We start from the raw sequence: 20,460 nt of genomic DNA on the forward strand, positions 1-20,460 counted from the left end.
AAGTGTGGGGAGGGGGGGGGGAGAGCAGCTGCAGTAGAGCAGAACAATGGTGGAGAGCACTCAGTCCTCTTCCGAGTCCGGGGACAAGTTGAGAGAGTTAACAAGTTCCAAGAAAGGGTTCCATGTATCTAGGAATGTCTTGGTAGAGCCTTTGAGAGAGAACCTAAGTTTTTCAAGCTTTAAATTGTAAAGCACCTCCTTAATCCAGCGTGTGTGTGTCGAGGGACAGGTGAGCCTCAAGCAAGATCAGTCTCCGGGCTAACAAGGTTGTAAAAGCTAGAACCCGTTTCACCGCAACAGAGAGGTTGGTGTTGGGAGGGGTACCGAAAATGGCTGACAGTGGGTTTGGAGGAATAATCTGGCCGTAGGCTCTGCTTATCAAGTCGAAAGCACTCCTCCAAAAGGCTGCTAGCTTAGGGCAAGACCAAAACATATGGCTATGGTTGGCAGGAGATTGATTACATCTGTTGCAGGTGTCCCTAACAGCGGGGTAAATTCTAGATAATCTTTCATTTGTGTAGTGGACTTTGTGAAGGACTTTGCATTGGATTAGGCCATGACGGGCACATATGGAGGAAGAATGGATCAAATCCAAGGCAGAGTCCCATTGCTGGTCTGTTAGTTTCGTATTCAGCTCACCCTCCCACGCAGCTTTTATTGAGGTATGAGGTTTCAATATAACCGACCCTAACAAGTTATACAAAACAGAGATGCATTTCTTCCGGTTGGGATCTAGAGCTAAGATGATATCGGTCAGGGTTTCAGGGGGGCGATTTGGGAAATGGGGGAATGTCTTCTTCACAAAATCCCTAATCTGGAAAAAACGAAAAAGGTGGGAGTTTGGGAGTTGGACGAGAGCTACGCAAAAGACGAAAAGATGCCATCCTTGTATAGGTTTTTGATACTACTGATACCGTTGCTATGCCAGGTTTTGAATGCGTGGTCTGTACTTGAAGGTTTAAAGATGTGGTTTTTAAGCAGTGGGGTCAAGATGGAAGGGCCTTGTAAACCGAAGTTTTTCCTGAGTTGACTCCATATCTTGAGCGAGAGGGACGCAATTGGGCCTGCACCCACAGATGTTATAGGAAGGGGGAGTTGGGAGCATAGGACAGACTGCAATGGGAGATGTGAACTCGCCTTTTCCATGTGTACCCAGGTCGGTAGGTGGTCGCAATCATCATTCATCCAATGCAGGAGTTTTTGCAAGTTAGCTGCCCAATAGTTTATCTAATTTATCAAAAAAAGATTTAGTGATAAGTATAGGGACGTGCTGGAAAAGATACAGGAATTTGAGTAGGACGACCATCTTGACCAGATTTATCCGGCCCACGAGGGATAGCTGTAAAACTGACCAGCGGTCAAAATCTCTTTCAGCTTTCTCAACCAGAGGCAGAAAGTTTGTGCGGAACATATCAGATAAGGGTGTTGTGATAAAGACGCCGAGGTAGCGAAACCCGTCCTCTGTCCATTTGAATGAGGTTAAAGAGCGAGGGAGCTGCTTAGCCAATGAGTTAATCGGTAATAACTCACTCTTTTGGTAGTTAAGTTTATAACCAGAATACGCGCCAAACCGTTCTAAAATATTCGTAATCACAGGGAGAGAGCTGACTGGGTTCGAGATGTACAGATGTTTTTGCTATTATTAAACCATAATTAAAAAATAAATTTTGAGATGTGTTCAATTTATTCCCATCTTCCATTACTCCAAATATAATCATTTAAGTATTAGGTTCCATTCTTATCTTGAATAATTTTGTAAATATTTCAAAGATATCACTCCAAAATCTATGACGTTTTATGCAGGAAACAAAGGAGTGTGTTATAGTTGTGTTTTGGGATAAACATTTATCACAAATGGGGGATATATTTGGATAAAATTTGTTTTTGAATAATATAATCTATGTAAAATTTTAAATTGAATTAGATTATGTCTTACATTAATCGAACATTTGTGAATATATGTCAAGTACTTTTCCCATGTAACCTTCGTAATTTTATCATTAGTTCCCGTTCCCACTCTTCTCTAAGTACCTCTGTCGATGGTAGGTCTATATTTAAAATACTATTATATAAATATGATATTAATTTTTGTGAGTCAGCTTTAATATTCATTGCTTCTTCCAATAATTCAGGAGTTATTTTTGATATCCTTGTATATATAACATTCCATTGTTTAACATTCTATTAGGTGTCACTAAATTTCCTCAGCACTTTATAACCTTTAAAGACAAAAACATCTGTTGGTCTCAATTAAATTTGTTGACCACCATGTATGTTATACACACATTAGGAGTTAGCCCTAACCATTTACATGGGACTACATTCAACCACAATGAATCAAAATTCTACTGGATCTCTCGGTTCCGAACTCCCCTTCCCATTCCCAAACTGGCCTTTCTGTTCTGGGCTTCCTCGATTGCCAGAGTGAGGCCGCACACGAATGGGAGGAGTAGCTTGGGTAGCTTACAACCTAGTGGTATGAATTTTAGGTAACTTCTACAAACACTTAACTCCCCCTCATCCCCTCTTCCCTCTCCTTTCCCTCATTCCTCCACCTAAGGTTGGTTAACTAGTTCCACAGCTTGCAACTATGTACTGTATGGCTCACACCTGTCTCTAACCAACATACAACCTATAAGGGAACCTCCTTGCCTGAGGTCATCTGTGCCGGTACCGATTGTTCTGTTTTTTTTCCACTTCCAGTTTTTCCCCCACTCTCCTTACTATAATCAGTCTGAAGAAGGTTTCTGACCCGAAAGGTCACCTACCCATTTTCCCCAGCAATGCTGCCTGACCCACTGAGTTACTCCAGTATTTTGTGAATATCTTAGGTATAAACCACCATCTGCAGTTCCTTTTTTATTACATTCAACCACATCAAATGTTAGATGTGGGTCCATTCCTCCATCAAATCTAGGTCCAGTGAACTTTTCGAAATCATCAAGTGTTCCAACTCCAAATTCTCTGGATATTTATATATGGAGAAATACATATAATCATTTCTAAATGATTATAATGATGGTAGGTACTGATAATTCTCAGACTCGATCTGATATTTCTATTTTGGAGAAGGTGCCTGGGTTATTTAGTGGATCGGATAACATTTGTGGAGAGTGTAGAAGTAATGCTTCAAGTCGAGGAGCTTTCATTAATACTGAAAAATTGGAAAACAAGTAGGTTTAGAGTTGCTGGGAAAGGGAGGGCAAGGGAAAGGAAATGTCTGAACGGTGAGTAGACAAAGGTTGCTCAGAAAATGGCCTTTGATATCATCTAAGCGAGGGAAATTAATGTTTGTTAATAGCAGCTGAGGGTGAAAGAAGCAAAAATGAAAATTGTTCAACCTGAAACATTAACTCTGTTTAGTTTAGTTTGGTTTTAGTTTAGTTAGTTTAGAGATACAGCGTGGAAACAGGCCCTTCGGCCCAGCTAGTCCATGCCAACCAATGATCACCCGTAGACTTGTTCTATACACTAGAGACAATTTACAAAAGCCAATTAAACAACACACCTTTCGAATGTGGGAGGACACAGGAACACCCAGAGGAAACCCATACGGTCACAGGGAGAACGTGCAAACTCCATACAGACAGCATTTGTAGTCAGGATATGCGAGTTCGGTATTCTGAAAAATGCAAGGAATCATGGGATTTGTGAAAGGTCACTCGTTATAAAAAAAAAGCGAACAAAGCGCTGGCTGTATAAATTTTTATCTTTATTCATGATTTATGTGTAAAAATATATTTAATCTGAGGAACAGGGGTGCCAGGTAGTGGGAGAGCAGGGTGTAACAATGAGAGAGAGGGGGCAAATGCGAGTGGGAGACAGGGGGAGAGACTGAACCAGCAGAGAGATATTCTCGGCAGCTGCGCGCACACAGACCAGCGCCTCATCCGCAGCCAGGATTGAAGCCGTGTCCCCGGCGCCGCAAGCGGTGCCGAACCGCCACTAGACCATCCCCGTCCCCCCCAGAGCAGACCCAAGCCGGAGCCAGCGCCCACCCTTCGCGCCGGCTGCAAGTCTGAGGACACCAGGGCCATCCCGACACCTCCGGCCACCCCCGGACAGGGACAGGACACCTGGGAGGGGACAGGGACGGGGATGGCCCAGCAGCAACTCAACAGCACCCGCAGTGCCGGAGACCCGGGCCCGACTCTAACCACAGACGAAACGCAAGCCTGCACACAACGCAGCACCACAGTTGCCGAGAATGTTTATAGCAAGTGACCTATGACCTGGGCATGCACAGTCGGAATACCAAACTTGCTTATTGAACCCGGTCTCTGGCGCCACTGTGCCGCCCTGAAATTTGTTTCACTTTCCACAGATGCTGCCTGGCCTGTTGGATATTGCTAGCATTTCCTGTTATTTTCTATTATTCTGTTATTATGATAAAAAACAATTATCACCTGGAGTGTTCCAGAATTTTCTGTCTGTATTTGACCTGCTGCTTTGTTATGCTTTTCAATTCCTATCTCCAAATATTTTCGATTAAAATAACTTTTTGACCACATCAATTTCGCAGAAATCTATCATTTTCATTGCTGCAATATCCCTAGGTTTACTCTAACTCTATATGACACACAGAAAACAGAGAGGTCAAACGTTAGCTTCCTCGTTGGTGTTATTTGGAACTGTGAATGAATTGTGGAGACGATCAAAATCAAATATTAATTATATCTAAATCATGTAAATCAATGCAAATATAAACATGAAGTGTTCCGGACAATCTGCATAAACATCATTAATATTATGTAGGTGCAACGTGCAGTAAGTAGTTTGTCATTGCACTGTGCCGAGAGCTCAGCGCGACTTGCATTGTGCGTTGCGATGAGTTGCAGCGTTCTGGTGCGGAGAGGACCAGACGAGCGGCGGATCTGTTTACCACGCACTGGACGCGGCGGCGGTTGCTTTTTCTGGTGACACTCGGAGTGACGGTGAAATTTGAAGCTAATTTTTTTTCCAAAGGAAAAGGGCCAGGAGGAGAAGCGCCATGGCGGATAATATAGTGAGTAAACACTGCGACTTTGGGGGAGGGTGTTCTCTCCTGACTGACTCTTGGTTGTCAGGCTGCCTGCCCGGGCCCGGCTGAGGGGAAAGGCCCGGCCCGGCCCGGCTACTGCGTCCACAGCAGTGAGGCAGCACTTTAAAGGCATAAACCACGGGCCTTGAAACACACCTAGCAGACGCGGGCCAGAAGATGCGAGAATCACCTCCACCCTTTGCTAATAAACCCCACAACCTTCCTCTGAACATCACCTAGATCCCCCAATAGCATTCGATTAGTCAGAGTCCAATCTCTAAGGACCCTACTTGTCGAGTTATTTTGTTTCTGCCCTTTGACCATTATTTTTACTCTCCTGTGGAAAGGAGTACTGGAGATACGCAAGAATTGGACGTCTGTGTGCATTCTGTCTACGTTATTTCTTTGGGGGACTTGACCCAAAATGCAGTGAAACTGCTAGAAGTATGCTAGATGTTATTTCCAGATCCACCACACAGATTAGTCATTTGTAACCAATTCTGTAGCTTTCAGATTCATTCTTCAGGCTCTTTTTGTTAAAAAGGCTTAATAATATTCAACTGCTTTCATTGATCCCTTTTTATAATTCAAGTTTTCACAGCTTGAATGGAGGTGAGTGTGAAGAATGGTGTGAATTAATTAGTTGGCGTTGCTAGTATCTCCTGTGGGGTCAAATTCAGCATGAGTTTGTAATTTTGGGCAGGGACAAAGGTTTAATATGCCATTGTAGTTTGAACAAGTAAACCAAAGGAAGGATAACTGGGTTTTAGTTAGAAACAATGGTCTGATGGCATCCTATGCATTTGGAACGCAGACTGAAAAGAAGTTGAGGAAGTATAGAAAATTGTGCTCACCAACTTGAACATAAAATTAATTATCCAGCATATAAAATACTTCACAGCATATTTGTAGCCAAGAATATAATTTTGTATAAATTATTAATCTGAGAGATTAAGTTTAAAAAATCATTATTTTTTTTAAAGAAAAGGGCAAATATGAACTTGCAAAAATCGACTAATATGCTCCTAGCGTATAAAAGCTGTTGTATCTTTGTCGGTGTATCCTTGCAGGCTAAGACAAACAGATGTTAAAGTGGTTTAAGGAATTAAAATTTTTAAGTAAAACTGGTTTGTAGTTGAAGTTGGATGATGTCGTAAGACCAAGGGAGTTAGATGGAAGTCGGCTTCAAAAAAGAGATGGTGTAAACATTCAGTAGATTGGTTCACATCTGTAAACCAACAGACAAATTTAACGTTTCAAGTGTGAACTCTGCATTGGGATGTAAATCGGTTCCCTATTTAAAATTATACTTTTTGGTTCAAACTGAAATTTAGAAAGCAATGAAAGAAAAGTGTTTATTGGACTGTAGGTTTCAGAAGGGAAGCTGGCTAATGTAAAACTGGGGCATTCCAACTCTACGACAGACATAATTAGTATAATAGCAAATGTAGTTTCCATTAATCTGCACTGTCAGGTACTCTAGGGGAGAAATAAAACTATTGTCACAAGAATCAGTCAAGCCATTTGTGCTTGGCAGTAATGTAGAAGCAGGCCCTTATTGCACAAGTGGAAAACTGCTCCACAGGGACTACAGGTCCATTTGCCCAACAGAGGTTGGAGTGCACATTATTTCCTGACTTGCATGTAGATCACTCTTTGCAGTGACTACACCAGTTTTGATCCAACTTCTCTATTGTTAATGGATATGGGTTTACCCAGTTATCAGTGGAAATAGATTACCATGAAAAAGAATACTGACCTGAAACATCACCTATCCATGAGATGCTGCTTGACCTGCTGAGTTACTCCAGCACTTTCATCCGATCTGTGGAAATACTTTCTTATGGTTTTGCTTGGAGGTTTGAGCTTCCTCCATCTGAGGTCGTTTTTGAGTTAGCAACTATGCGTAGCAATTTTAGATAGAGAATTATGATAATTCTACTACATAGGTCTTTACTTTTCTCCTCATAGTGATACCAACTGGCCAATCTCCTTTCAAAAGATGATGTCCAATCTATAGACCTATTGAACTTCATTGGCCAAAACCCTCATCCCATTATTTGAGATGTGCTACAACTGGATGTCTAATTTACTTGGATACAAGGCTCAAAATTACATACTAATCTTTTCCAACACGACCTAACAATAAAGCCCAACATATTATTTGCTTCCCTAGTTGATTCTTTCACCTGTTTATCAACTATCCGTCACAAAAGAAGATACCCAGGCATCTAGAGTATGTATCTTCTGTTAGTGTTTTGCGATGGCTCCCTGGATACACAAACAACAGGTTATTCAGTGACATGACTGACTGCATTGAGTGACCTCTAATGATATGATAATACCTGAGATGGCATTCAATGTCTTCCCTGATCACATTATGGAGGCTTCAATCAAATCGCCATAAACATTCATCTATTTTCCTCAATGGTATTGATCAGAATGCCCCACACCCGATGGTTTTAACAGCCTTAAAATATCTGTACAGGTTAACTTGTGAACATGTTTTTTCCATTTCGAAGATTGCTTCTTATTTTAATAAGCACCCCCTAACCAGATAATTCTATAAACTTCTGAATTCTTCAACAGACTGTCCCTCCAAACGTTTTGCCAATGTGTCCTACTTAAGAAAAAATTAAGTTCCACACGTATTGTTTTACCTTTGTAACAGTTTATTTTTATTTGATTGTGGTCTTATCAACAGACCAAGTTGCTTTAGTATGCCTGTAATTTACTACCATAGAACTTTCTGTTCCTTGTTGTATGTATCGCATGTACCGATTCTCTAATGTTTTCCTCCTGATCCTCCGAACCAAATATAAAGTTTTTTGGATTGCGAGGAAAGATTTAATAGGGTCCTGACAGGCAAATTTTTACTCAGAGGGTGGTCGGTATATTAAATAAGTTGCCAGAGGAGGAAGTTGAGGCATGTATAACAACAACATTTAAAAGACACTTGGACAAGTACATGGGGATAGAAAAGGCTTGGCGGAGTGGCGATCAAATGGGACTAACTTAGATGCGGCATCTTAGTTGGCATGGATGAGTTGGACTGAAGGGTCTGTCTCCGTGCTGTATGACTATGATTGTGCTTATCTGTTTGGATCTTCCTTTTGCATGCACCCACATCCATTAGTGTCTCAGAAATACTATGTATCTGCACTTTAATATTGATGAGGAGATTGTATCCTTTAATAGAAATATAGTGCAATGTGTGATTTGAATTGCACTGATGCTCTTAACTGCTTTGTCAGACATTTAGTATTAAAAATTCTGACATTGGGGAAAATTGACTCTTTAAGTTGGCCAAAAATCAAAAAAAAAATATTGGGTTTTGTTTTAGTATATATTTTAGTACTGCGACATACAAGACAGAAACAGGCCCTTCTGTCCAACTTGTTCATGTCATTCAAGGTGTTTCATCCAAGCTTGTCCCAGGTACTCACGCCTGACCCATATCCCTCTTTAAATGTCTTTTAAATGTTGTTAATGTTCCTGCCTCAACTACTTCATTTGGCAGCTTGTTCCATATACACGGCATCCTCTGTGGAAAAAGTTGCCCCTTGGGTTTCTATTAAATCTTTCCCCTCTCACTTTAAACCAAATGCCCTCAAGTTTTTGTTGTCTCTATCCAGATTCTGTACATTCACCACATTATTCCCCTTATTTTTTATACACCTGCATAAGATCACGCCTCAGCCACTTTCACTGCAAGGAATAAAACTCCAGGCTGCTCAACCTCTCCCTGTAGCTCGCACCCTGTCAAATCTTTCATTCCAGCTTCATGGCATCTTTCCTATAGCAGAGTGACTAAAACTGAACACAATCTGCCAATGCAGCCTCACCAATGTCATGAACAAATGTATGATAATGTCCCAACTTTTATAATACCCTGACTAATGAAAGGCAGCAGGTTCAAAGCCCTTCGTTATCATCCTATTTCCCAGCAATGCTACTTTCAGGGAACTATGTACTAGTACTCATGGATGCCTCAGCTCTTTGACACTCGCCAGGGCCCTACTATTCACATTGAAGGTTCTGCCCTGGTTTGACTTCCCAAAATGCAACACCTATACTTATCTGAGTTAAACTAAATGTTGTATTCCTCAGCCTACTTGCCCAGCTGATGAAGATCCCACTGTAGTTTTTGATAAATACATTCCCTGTCTACGATACCACCTATTTTAATGTCATCTACAAACTTACTATTTATGCCTTGTGAATTCTTAACCAAATAATTGATTTAGATGACAAACAGCACTGGGCCAGCACCAATCCCTCAGGCCCACCATTAGTCACAGGCCTCCGGCCTGAGAAACAGCCTGCCACAACCACCCTCTGTTTCCTCTGTTTAAGCCAATTCTGTATCCAGTTAGCTAGCTCTCCTTGGATCACATGCAATCTAACCTTTAGAGTAGTCTACCGTGTGGAACTTTATCGAGGGCCTTGGTAAATGCCATGTAGATTATATCTGTGGTCCTACACTAGCTTCTTAAAAAAAATAATCACATTTGTGAAACACAATCCCTCATGCACAAAACTATCCTTTACTACTTCTGTTCTTGGTTACACGGCTGGTTAGGATCAGCCACATTTCAAAAATGGAACAAGCAATCCTCTATTGATTTGACAGTCTTCATGTGTCTTTATGAGCTTCCTGAGTTCAGAGAGTAGCCAGCTGCCTACATTTGCCACTACCTGTATACACTTGCATGCATCTCGATCTGTTGCAGAATGCCCTTTTCCCCAACCATCTTTACAGTGGAGCCCAGGGGCCTGACTGACTAACTGATGGGCTGTGGGTGACATGTTGTATAGGTCCTGCCTTTGCCGCACCTGGGGCCAGAGCGTTGTCTGTCGTGATTCGTGAAAGCTGTAAGCAACATCAAAAGCTTTCGAATATCTCTGACATACAGAGCATTTAAACATAAGTAATAATTATTTCAATTATTTTCTTTTTAAAATATATTTAGAAAATGAAGTTCTTAAGTAAGACGCAGCTACTTACCCAGATAAATATATTGCTGTACTGTGATCTGAAAAATAAGGAGCATGAATAAAGACTTTTGTTCCAAAAGAGGTGCAATCACACAGGAACCTGAGAACATATCTGCATAAAACGTTGCAAGTGACACAAGAGGTTGAGAACGCAGTCAAAAGCCAGACATTATTCCGAGTTTAATCAATAGAGGTAAAATGTGTTACAACAAGCAGGTTGTGCTGAATCTTTGTAAAACATTTGTACTGCGTCAACTGGAGTGTTTTGTGCAATTCTAGTTGGTATATTGTAGAAATATTATTCAGAGTGGGTTCACAAAATAATTTTGGAGCATAGTTCTTGCCATGAGGAACTTCAGGAATAGAATAGAGAGTCTGGGACAGCTTACTCTGGAAATGAGGCTGCTGTGAGATTTGATGGAAATGTGTAAAATGAGTTTCATCCAGTCGTTCAGACGGCATCTCCAGATTCCAACCCATGGAGCATTAAATGGTTTCTCTAATATCACTCTTAATTATTTTTCCTGTGACTTTGTGTCCTTGACCCCTCCAAAGAGAGGTCATATTCTCCATGGATTGTCACCTTGTCGTGGTGGAGTAGCTTGTGTGGTCCTGAAATCCTGAGAGCGATGCCGTGTGGAGCTTTACTCCTGGTAGGGCCACTCATGGCGGTAAGGTCGAGGGGGAGGTCCCTGACAAAGAGCAATCCAACCAAGACCTCAATGGTGGAACAGGCAGAGGATGATGGCTGACTTTAGTGGAGCGTCACAACGGCTGGAAAGGCGGATGAAGGCTGCAGCAGAAAATGGTCCCCGGTCGTCTTGGACGCCATGCCACTGGATCCTGACCCAGATCTGTCAAGGACCGTGTGGTGGCTGTCTGTACCAGTCTCCCCACGATAAACAAAGTCACGCACAGGCATCAGCACAATGCTATGGAGAGGAGAGGACAGTCATGCTCGTTTCGAGTGATTGCCGATGATAAGGAATAAGAGTAGATTTGGCCATTTGGCTTGTATAGTCTACTCTGCCATTCAATCATGGCTGATCTACCTCTCCCTCCTAACCCCATTTTCCTGCCTTCTCCCCATAACCTCTGATGCCTGTACTAATCAAGAATCTATCTTTGCCTTAAAAATATCCACTGACTTGGCCGCCACGGCTTTCTGTGGCAAAGAATTCCACAGATTCACCACCCTCTGACTAAAGAAATCTCCTCATCTCCTTCCTATCAGAATGTCCTTTAATTCTGAGGCTACACCCTCTTGTCCTAGACTCTCCCACTAGTGGAAACATCATCTCTACATCCACTCTATCCAAGCCTTTCAATATTCTGTATGTTTCAATGAGGTCCCTCCTCATTCTTCTAAATTCCAGCGGGTAAAGGCCCAGTGCTGACAAACGCTCATCATAGGCTAACCTACTCATTCCCGGGATCATTCTTGTAAACCTCCTCTGGATCCTCTCCAGAGCCACCACATCCTTCCTCAGATATGGTGCCCAAGATTGTTCACAATATTCCAAATGCACCTCACTATCCATTCTGTCCTCATCCCACATCATTTTACACATATTTTAAAAATCTTAAATAAGCAATGTCATTTCTTTCAGGTTTCATATCTGTAGACCTCAAATACATGATGACATAATTTGAGGCTCATGATCTGGCATATCTGACTGTGCTGCATCTGCAAGACTATATTTCCAGTGCAATGCCTAGGAATTCCCATAACGCTGGACATGGGGATGAAGCTTATGAAAAACTATGGTGCTATCTGCCTTTGCATCCCAGGCTTCTGTGCTTGAAAGTGCATGTGCAAAGTCCAATTGAATTGCCACCAAAAAATCAGTGGGATCCATTCCATTAAAGAATGAAATAAAGCAAAAGATGTACAGGTTTGTAGCTTAATTGGCTTGGTATAAGTGTAAATGGTCCCAGTGTGTGCAGGATAGTGTTAGTGTCGGTGGTGGGCCGAAAAGCCTGTTTCTACGCTGTATCTCTACCCTAAACTAAAACAAAAAAATATTGTGACAGCATAGCTATACTTGTGAGGTAGATTAACTGAACAGTAACTGTAGAGTGAAAAGTAACAAGTAATGTCTGCTGAAATAAACTGTAATGTGCATCTTGTGAATGTTTTTCCTCGCCATTTATGGAGTAATCTGACGATCACTTCTCATCAAATTGGTAAGCATGCTCCAACTAGAAAACAACTGGGGCCAAGTAAATTTCTGTAGAACCAAAGAAATTCAGCTAATTAAATATTGAACATATCATCATGGCGTGATCCTGCTACTGTTACTACTGTCATGGGAATAACTGAAGACGGGGGAACAAAAAGAACCAACATGATATTTGTCGATTTTATAGCAAATTGGAATTCCTAAGATTGAAGGTGATTTTTTTTCTTCTTTTTTTTTTTCCTTTTATATCAGGAAGCCTATACTTTAAACATCATTAATTCTACTTTTCCTTTTGTACAAGGAAGTCTATACTTTAAACATAATTAATTTTATATAAGGGAGCCTATAATTTAAACATTAGGTAGCAGGATAAACACGTGTCACAAATACACGTGGCTGTTTTATGATGATTTTGAGTTAGTAAGTCGGGGAATATCTTTTACACTTTGTCTTTAAAAATTGTATGCTGAAAAAGAATAAGACAACAGCAAGTCATAAAGCTCATGTGCCCTACGTTTTATTAAAACAAAACTGAATTTCACAGACTCTGCTAAATGGCATCCATCTGCTTGTGGTTTCTGTGGTATTAATAGTTAACCTACAGTTTTGGTTGTAGTTATACTGCTTATCTTGCAGCACTGCAAACTAGACTCTACGCTGCGGCAAATTAATTTCTGGGCCCACAAGGGTTGAAGCCACCAGCAATCTCCTGCGGCAAGAACCTGTGTATCTCTTCTACCCCCCCCCCCTTCGCCCTCTATGCTTGCTGTTGTCATATATAGGAAACACCCAACAGTATGATGTCAATTCAGCTGTAGTTACTTTAACTGTCAGGCCTTTATTAAGCTATCAAATCTCAACTGAAAATAATTTTTATATAAAGTCATCTGTAATTCTGTATTGAATGGCTGTAATTGCTGTTTAATCACAGATGTCATGGAGGATCCCATGTCATTCCAGTAAAAATCTTAATGTCTAGTTATTTTTGTATGTATTATGCATAATGTATTAATTTATTTTTTGTAGGTTGTCCGTATCCAGTCACCGCATGGCATGAAACGGATTAATGTGGGGAAACGAGAAACTGGAGCCCAATTATTGAAGAAGGTAATCAGCTGTTTTGGCCTTTTCATAATTATCAGTTAATGAAAATGTTAGGTTTTTTATTTGCTTTATGCAAGTATTTATTGATGTTGTCAATTGAATGAATGATCGATCGATCTGAATCCTGTTTCTTCAGTCTGTCCAACATAAAACTCTGTAATCTCGGAGAGAGACTTAAAATCAATTTGTATTTGGTGGGTTAGGGGGAAGGTAGGTGAATTTTTTCCTGCTCATCTAGTTTCCCGAAACTAATACGGTGACCTGAATTCTCTTAAATATCTACCTTTTGTTAGAGTGGATGTTGGCTCCCATCAAAAGCACCTTCAGTTTTTGCATGAAGGAATATGGCAAATCAACTTCTACTTGATGTCCACAGTTCTGTGGGAGAGGAGCCACCAGTAATCAAACCTAGATCTGGCCTTGCACAAAAAATGGTAACCTTGGATGTTACCTGGCCCGCTGAGTAACACCAGCAGTTTATTAGGCTTAAAATGGTAACCGACAGTCTTCTCCAATTTATTTAAGTAAAACTTCAACTGGTAAATAGTCACTTCTAAAGCCCATAAAATGCTCAGCTTTGAGTGCCAGGGCAGACCATGAACTAGGGAGAGAGCCAGTCAGTGACTGCGAGAAGGAACATTTAAAGTCTTTCAGAAAGCCCTCTTCACCCGTATCATCATATTACCTGCTAGGCTTTGTCCTTCTCTCTTCCAGCTTTCTTCTCTTTCCTGCCCCCTCCACAATCATTCTAAGGAAGGGTCTCGACCCGAAATGTCACCTATCCATGTTTTCTAGAGATGCAGCCTGACCTGCTAAGTTACTCCAGCACTTGTCATCATCTTCAAGTCCTTATTGACCATGACTTTGTCCTTGATGCAAGTACTCTATCTGATAGCAGCTTTCCTGCCACCAATCCTGTTTTGTGTTTCACATTTTAAAATAATGGAAATTGCCATATTTTGAATCCTGAACTGTAGGCCCTGGTGAGAGGGAGTGGGAGGGGGAAACTACTAATGCTGTAATTAGTCAGCTGAGTTGGAGGCAGTTTTGGCCTAGGTGTGCATTTACTTACTATGAAGTTTGAGTGTTTCCGCTGGGGAGAAAAGGGTGAGATTGGTTGAGAGAGTGCTGAAGATATTTGCTTATTTTGTTATCGAAGTGGCAGAAAGATAAATGTTGGTCAGTAGCTGAGTATTTAATCAGAATATGATTTATTTATTTTTTGCTTTGGAATTGTGATTTAATTTTGTTATTTTGTTTTCAGGTTGCAAAGGAATTTGGCTGTTCCAACAATGGCTTTTCTGTATATCTTAACAGAAATAAAACGGGAGAAATCTCCCCCACAATGAATAAATCGCTGTCCTTGCTTAAAATCAAGTGCGTATTGTTTTTTGCTCATTTTTCCTCTAGCACTTTTCAGACAATCAAGATCATGGAAAGAAATGTATGATTAAGTGACACTTTAAAACATATTTATTACTAATGATGAAAATACAGCAGTGTTAAAATGGACATGTTACTCCTGATCAATTTATCCCTTAGATTTATTGCAATTTACAAACACTTTACAAGCATGATTTTGAGAAAGTGTTCCAAATGGGTTGCTTATTCAGGAAACATTGTCCAAAAAGTAATTTGTTGGCAATTTTACAGATAATGGAAATAATTCTGTATATTGTTTCCATAATTTCAGTAAAATCAATTTTTTTTCTTTTTCTTTTTTAAGTGCCTGCATTATTGATTTGATGGAAGTTAAATTACTTTGGCATTGGGGAAGAGACATTTGCATGGGTTTGTAATAACAAGGAACTGCAGATGCTGGTTTATACCAAAGATAGATCTAAAATGCTGGAGTAACTCGGGCACCATCCCTGGAGAACATGGAAAGGCGAGGTTTTGGGTCGCAACACTTCTTCAGAATTAAGAATTTTGAATTCTTGATTCAAGAATTCTGAAGAAGGGCTCCAACCAAAAATTATCACCTATCCATGTTCTCCAGGGATGCTGCCTGACCCGCTGAGTTACATCAGCATTTTGTGTCTACACTTGCACAGATTTTCCTTCACTGAAGTTGCCTTAGTGGAATAGGTGAATAGTTTTTTCCATGTCTATCCTCGTATGGGAAATATCTACTATTTTATTGAGTATGAAGAAATTGATTGTAGGCTACTTATTTACTTATATTACTTATAGTGAGTGCAGTTGATATTTAGTTAGTACAAAATTTATTGCTATTTTCTGGGAGAATGCAATAAAATCAATATCCATTTCATTTGTGGGGAAATGAAAATCGAACATTAGGGTTGAAATATTTTGACTTCATGTGAATAATTATTATGGTTATGGAGTCATACAGCACGGAAGTAGGCTCTTCAGCCCAGCACATCCATGCCGACCAATAGGCCCCAATTAACCTAGTCCCATTTGGCCCGTATCCCTATTAACCTTTCCTATCCATTATGCAACAATTATTTGTCATTTAAACCATTGTTGCATTAGTTAGGACTCTTTACCATTTGGGAAGCCATTACATCAAGCTGGCTTGATGTTTGACCCCCGATATAAACAATTCCATTGAGGGCCACTGGATAATGATCAGATGAAGTGACCCTGATCAACTGTATTTTAAAAGTACATGAACACAAACATTTCAAATTAACTATGCATACTAATAAAAGTAGACCCAAAGCATAAGCCTGATTAAGTTTTTTGTTCATGTGTTCTGAACCATATTTCTTTTACTAATAAATAAAAAATTGCATGCTGTGCATGGGCCTCTCGTAGGTGAATCAAGAATCAGAGGATGTAGGTTTAAGAGGAGAGGGGAAAGATTTAATAGGAATCTGTGGGTCAACTTTTTCACATGGAACGAGCTGCCAGAGGAGGTGATTGAACCAGATATTATAACAGCATTTAAAAGACATTTGGACAGGTACATGGATAGGAAAGGCTTGGGGGGTTACAGGCCAAACGCGGGCAGGTAAGACTAGTGCAGATGAGGCATCTTGGTCGCATTGAGCAAGTTGAGCCGAAGAATCTGTTTCCATGCTGTATGACTCTCTTTGAAAGGAAGTTCGGGTTTACTAAAGTATCAAAGTTTTTCTTTGTCAATAGGAATGTTTTTAAAAGTGCCGTTGTAATGTGAATATCTGTGCCTGATTTCATTAATTATTATAATATTTTTTCCTTAGACATGGTGACTTGCTGTACCTTTTTCCATCAAATGATGCTGGGACTTCTACTCAGGTCATGGAGACTTTGTCTCAGGCTCATGGAGGGCAACGGGTTTTAACCCCATCTACAATCAATATTGTGGAGGATGAAATTGACCAGTATTTAAACAAGCAAGATGGAAAGATTTATAGAAACAGGGACCATCAACAGTAAGATTTTTTGAACAGCAATCTATTGAATAGCATTAATTTTAAAATGCTAACAAGATATAATAAATTTTGATTTTAACTTTTTAAATTTCATAAGCTGGAAGTGCTCTAGCAACAATGAATAGCTTCTGTACCCAAGACTTAAGCAGCTGGGATTTATGTGCTCTCTTTTTAAATTATTCTCTCCCTTTCCTCCTTGAACAATATTCACACTACGAAGAATTGGGTAACTTCTGCAAGTGTTTTAAATCCGTTCTTGAAACGAGGATTTTGCACAAATCTTCTTGCTTCATCCTGCATTTCTTATTCTTTGCCACTGACTAATCAGTACTCAATGTTTTGGCACAATAACAGAGCATAAGCTTGTTTTTTGTTAAATGTCAAACAGCATGGAAGCAGGACTTTTGGCCCAACTTGTCCATGCTGACCAAGATCCCCTATCTAAGTTAATCCCATTTGGCCCTTATCCCTCTAATCATTTCCTATCCATTTGGTAAACATGTGTTGAAAGCTCTGTGAGATCACCATGTTCTGCTTGCAACCCCATAACTTTAAAAAATATTAGATTGGTTTGTTTAAATTGCATTGTTGGAAAAACATCAAAGGTGTGTGATATGAAATATAAACTAGGTTTAGTAGCACCTAGTTTAGGTTTAGTAGACGTTTTTTTCCGTCTAACCATTGACTAAGGCAAAATAAGTTGAAGACTGAGGTATTAATTTATTCAATTAGGGGGATGTTGGCATCTGTCATGTTTAAAAGCTTATAATTTTTGAGGAATTGAATATCTTTGTCTTTTTTTACTTATTTGTTTATGGAATGTGGATGTTATAGACAATGTCAGTATTTCTTGACCAGCAATAATTGCTCCTGAATTGAGGAGCCTGTTGAGTTTGAAGTCGTATATTCAAAGTAGATGAGGGTGGCAGGTTTGCATCCTTTTAAAGACTTTAATGACAGTCTGGTTATTACAATTAACTTATGATTTCCTGATTTAATTGCTTGAATTTATCTTTCACATTTTACCATTTTGTTTGATCCAAGACTGTGAATGCGAGTCCAGTAATATGAACTTTGCTACTCTATCCCCTGCACCTGTTTAGTTATAGAAGGATTTTCTTGATTGATTAACTCTGTAAAAGTTAGCCAATTTAATTAATCTGCCTTATTTACTGTTTTACCCCAGATAATTAAGTCTCTGCAAAAGAAAGAAAGCCAGTACTTTTGTTAAAATCCTAAAGTCAAATTGTAAAATGATAGCAGTAATGTTATGTTTCTTGCACAAATCAAATTGTGCCTTATAAGTTTTGTTAAATTTCTAATTTATGCTTCTTTAGGTGTCGGCATGGTGCACTGGGTAAATGTGTTCATTGTGTACCATTAGAGGTAAGAAGAAAAGTTATCAGCAATTCTATTTGGGGAGCAGTGTATCTTTTTCAGAATATTTAAGCATCTTAAAATATTGATCAAGACTTTTGCAATTGCTACACGGCAGGAGCATTTCAGGCTGCATATAGTACTTTTAACTGCTAATAATGTTTGTGAAATTCAATTTTTGTATAAAAATCTTTAAGCAAACAATTGAGGGAAATATCCTCATGAAAGCTATGACCATCATTCCTCTGAAGTTGATTACCTCAATAATTCTTGGTCAAAAAGGACATTAATTAATCTATGCGATACAAATTTGAACATTTTCAGTTCAATTTTGCCCTATTATGCTTAAATGTTCATTCTCTGAGCATTTTCCAATAAATACCATTGAGAGACTTTACTTAACAACCTAACTAATTCTTCTTCAACTGTGCAGGAAGTTTAATTAGTCCTGAATTGGTATTGAAATCCACAGCAGAAGTTATAACATTTTAAATGTGGCATTTTGTAGAACACTTTCTGCTAATAAAATTAGCATTTTGATTTAGCTATTTTCGGTGGTGGCTTAAAGATTAATTGATATTATGACCTGGGTTGTCTGGGACCTGGGTGAACATTTAACTGAGGTCTATGTTTTCCTTTAGAAAGGAGAGTGGGGATTTTATTAGTTTTATTCTGCAGACTTGCCTTTTATCCTGTGATTTTTATGCTAGCTAAACAACTGTAAAACACTTTTGAGTGGTGTGTGTTTTGTGCTTTTGGTTCTCAGTTAGCATACACTTAACTGTCTCCTTTTCCAATCGATTTCTTGTGTTTCTGGGAGAGTAGCAGACAGACTAATGCTGTCAGTTTAGAACAAAAATCAATCTCTCTTAAGGTTGTTGATGCCATCATATTAGTCTTGTAGTTTGTGATAATGGAATTTGGAGAACAATTGATTTTGATGTATAATTCAGTAAGCTGTTAATGCAGTCTTTGCTACTGTGCCTGCCAATGATGTAGCTTGCAATTTACATTGTTTCCAAGATACTTTAAGCAAAATTCCATTTACCGCTTGTATTGTTAACATCTCCTGGTGTAACATTTCAGCTTTCCATTTGTTTTCAATGCAGATAAGAGCAATGTATAATAAGTTGTTAACCCATTCTTTAACTTTAGTCCATGTAATATGCTGCCTGGTTTCGACCAGAAAATGGTTTGTAATTGCTTCTAAATATCTTTACTGTGGACCCTACCAATCTTTTTGAAAATGAAAGCTTCAACAATAAAGTAGGACAGAAAAGGGGAAAATGGGTGACATTTACCAAAAGAGACCCCTGTAAAGGGAAAGAAAATGAGAAAATGATACAATTGAATAGAAATCATGTAATTGTCTAAACTCAATAATGGCTTTAATGTATCTAGTCCAAAAATTAACAAAAGAAGCTCTGTGGGAAGATACCAGAAGATGAGGAGGGCAGTTATGGATGAAGAAGTATCTACTGATACAAAAACTTGTAGATAATTAAAAGTCATGGGATGGGCAGAAGAATGCTTAATAGAAACAAGAATTCTGAGGGCAGATTCAGGCTAATGGTTTGCAAGATAAATGCTAAGTGTCGAATGTTGTAACAAGAAATACTGGCAGCACAGTCGGCCCAGGGTTGAAAAGGGAAAAAAAAACCTTCCATCATAAGCACCTGATCCATTGATGCTCAGTTATTCCAGAGATATATATCCCATATGTAAACATTTTAGAGACTAAAGCATGAATTAAAACATGCACTTAAATTGAAGTGGAAGCTGACGTCGCATTTTTTAATAAAAAGAAAATGCATTATACGTTGAAATATTTAGATTTACAATCAACATTTATACATTTTAGAGTCAGCGATAGTTATGACAGAGTACTTTAAAATTTTACTAAACATGCGATCTAATGCAATTCGATTTTTTGAATTGGCGAAGGTGTCAATTGTGAACTTGAACAGAGGCATACTTCAGCCAGTGTGGAATATCATTTTGTTGGTGCAACTAAGGAATGGGAGGATATATTCATTGCAAATGTAGTCATTGTGCATAAGCAGAGGCATCTAGCTGTTCCAAATCGTATGCCTTTGAAAAGGTAGGTAGGAAAGGACATAATTAAAATGAGTAGATGTACAAGCAATTATTTGGGCATGTTTGCAGCTTTGCTAGCCAATTTGTAGGAAGGGAGATAAATCCAAAGAGAGTACCATGAAGATTTGCTAAGACGTTGCCAACAATGGGGAAATATAGTTATGTTTCTGCGTCTCTTTATTTTCATTGGGGCAGAAAGGCCAAAAGGAATTGTAATGGAGTGTTTTCCATTTATAAAGGATGTTGATGGATTAACTTGGAAAATATTTTTTTTCTCTTGGGGTTGTTGAAAGATTGT

General features: G+C 39.3%; 1 protein-coding gene across 1 annotated transcript in view; it reads left to right on the forward strand.

Moving 5' to 3' along the window:
• The first annotated feature begins 4,839 nt into the window (after positions 1-4,839).
• Positions 4,840-20,460, forward strand: part of nploc4 (NPL4 homolog, ubiquitin recognition factor) — a 44,560-nt gene continuing 28,939 nt past the window's right edge. The window contains exons 1-5 of the mRNA XM_033044363.1: positions 4,840-5,005; positions 13,228-13,308; positions 14,570-14,682; positions 16,497-16,688; positions 18,026-18,074. Coding sequence (XP_032900254.1) covers positions 4,991-5,005; positions 13,228-13,308; positions 14,570-14,682; positions 16,497-16,688; positions 18,026-18,074 — 450 coding nt within the window. The 5' untranslated portion in view covers positions 4,840-4,990. The remainder of the gene's footprint in view (positions 5,006-13,227; positions 13,309-14,569; positions 14,683-16,496; positions 16,689-18,025; positions 18,075-20,460) is intronic.

Source organism: Amblyraja radiata, chromosome 26 (assembly GCF_010909765.2).
Source record: "Amblyraja radiata isolate CabotCenter1 chromosome 26, sAmbRad1.1.pri, whole genome shotgun sequence".
Classification (NCBI taxonomy): Eukaryota; Metazoa; Chordata; class Chondrichthyes; order Rajiformes; family Rajidae; genus Amblyraja; species Amblyraja radiata.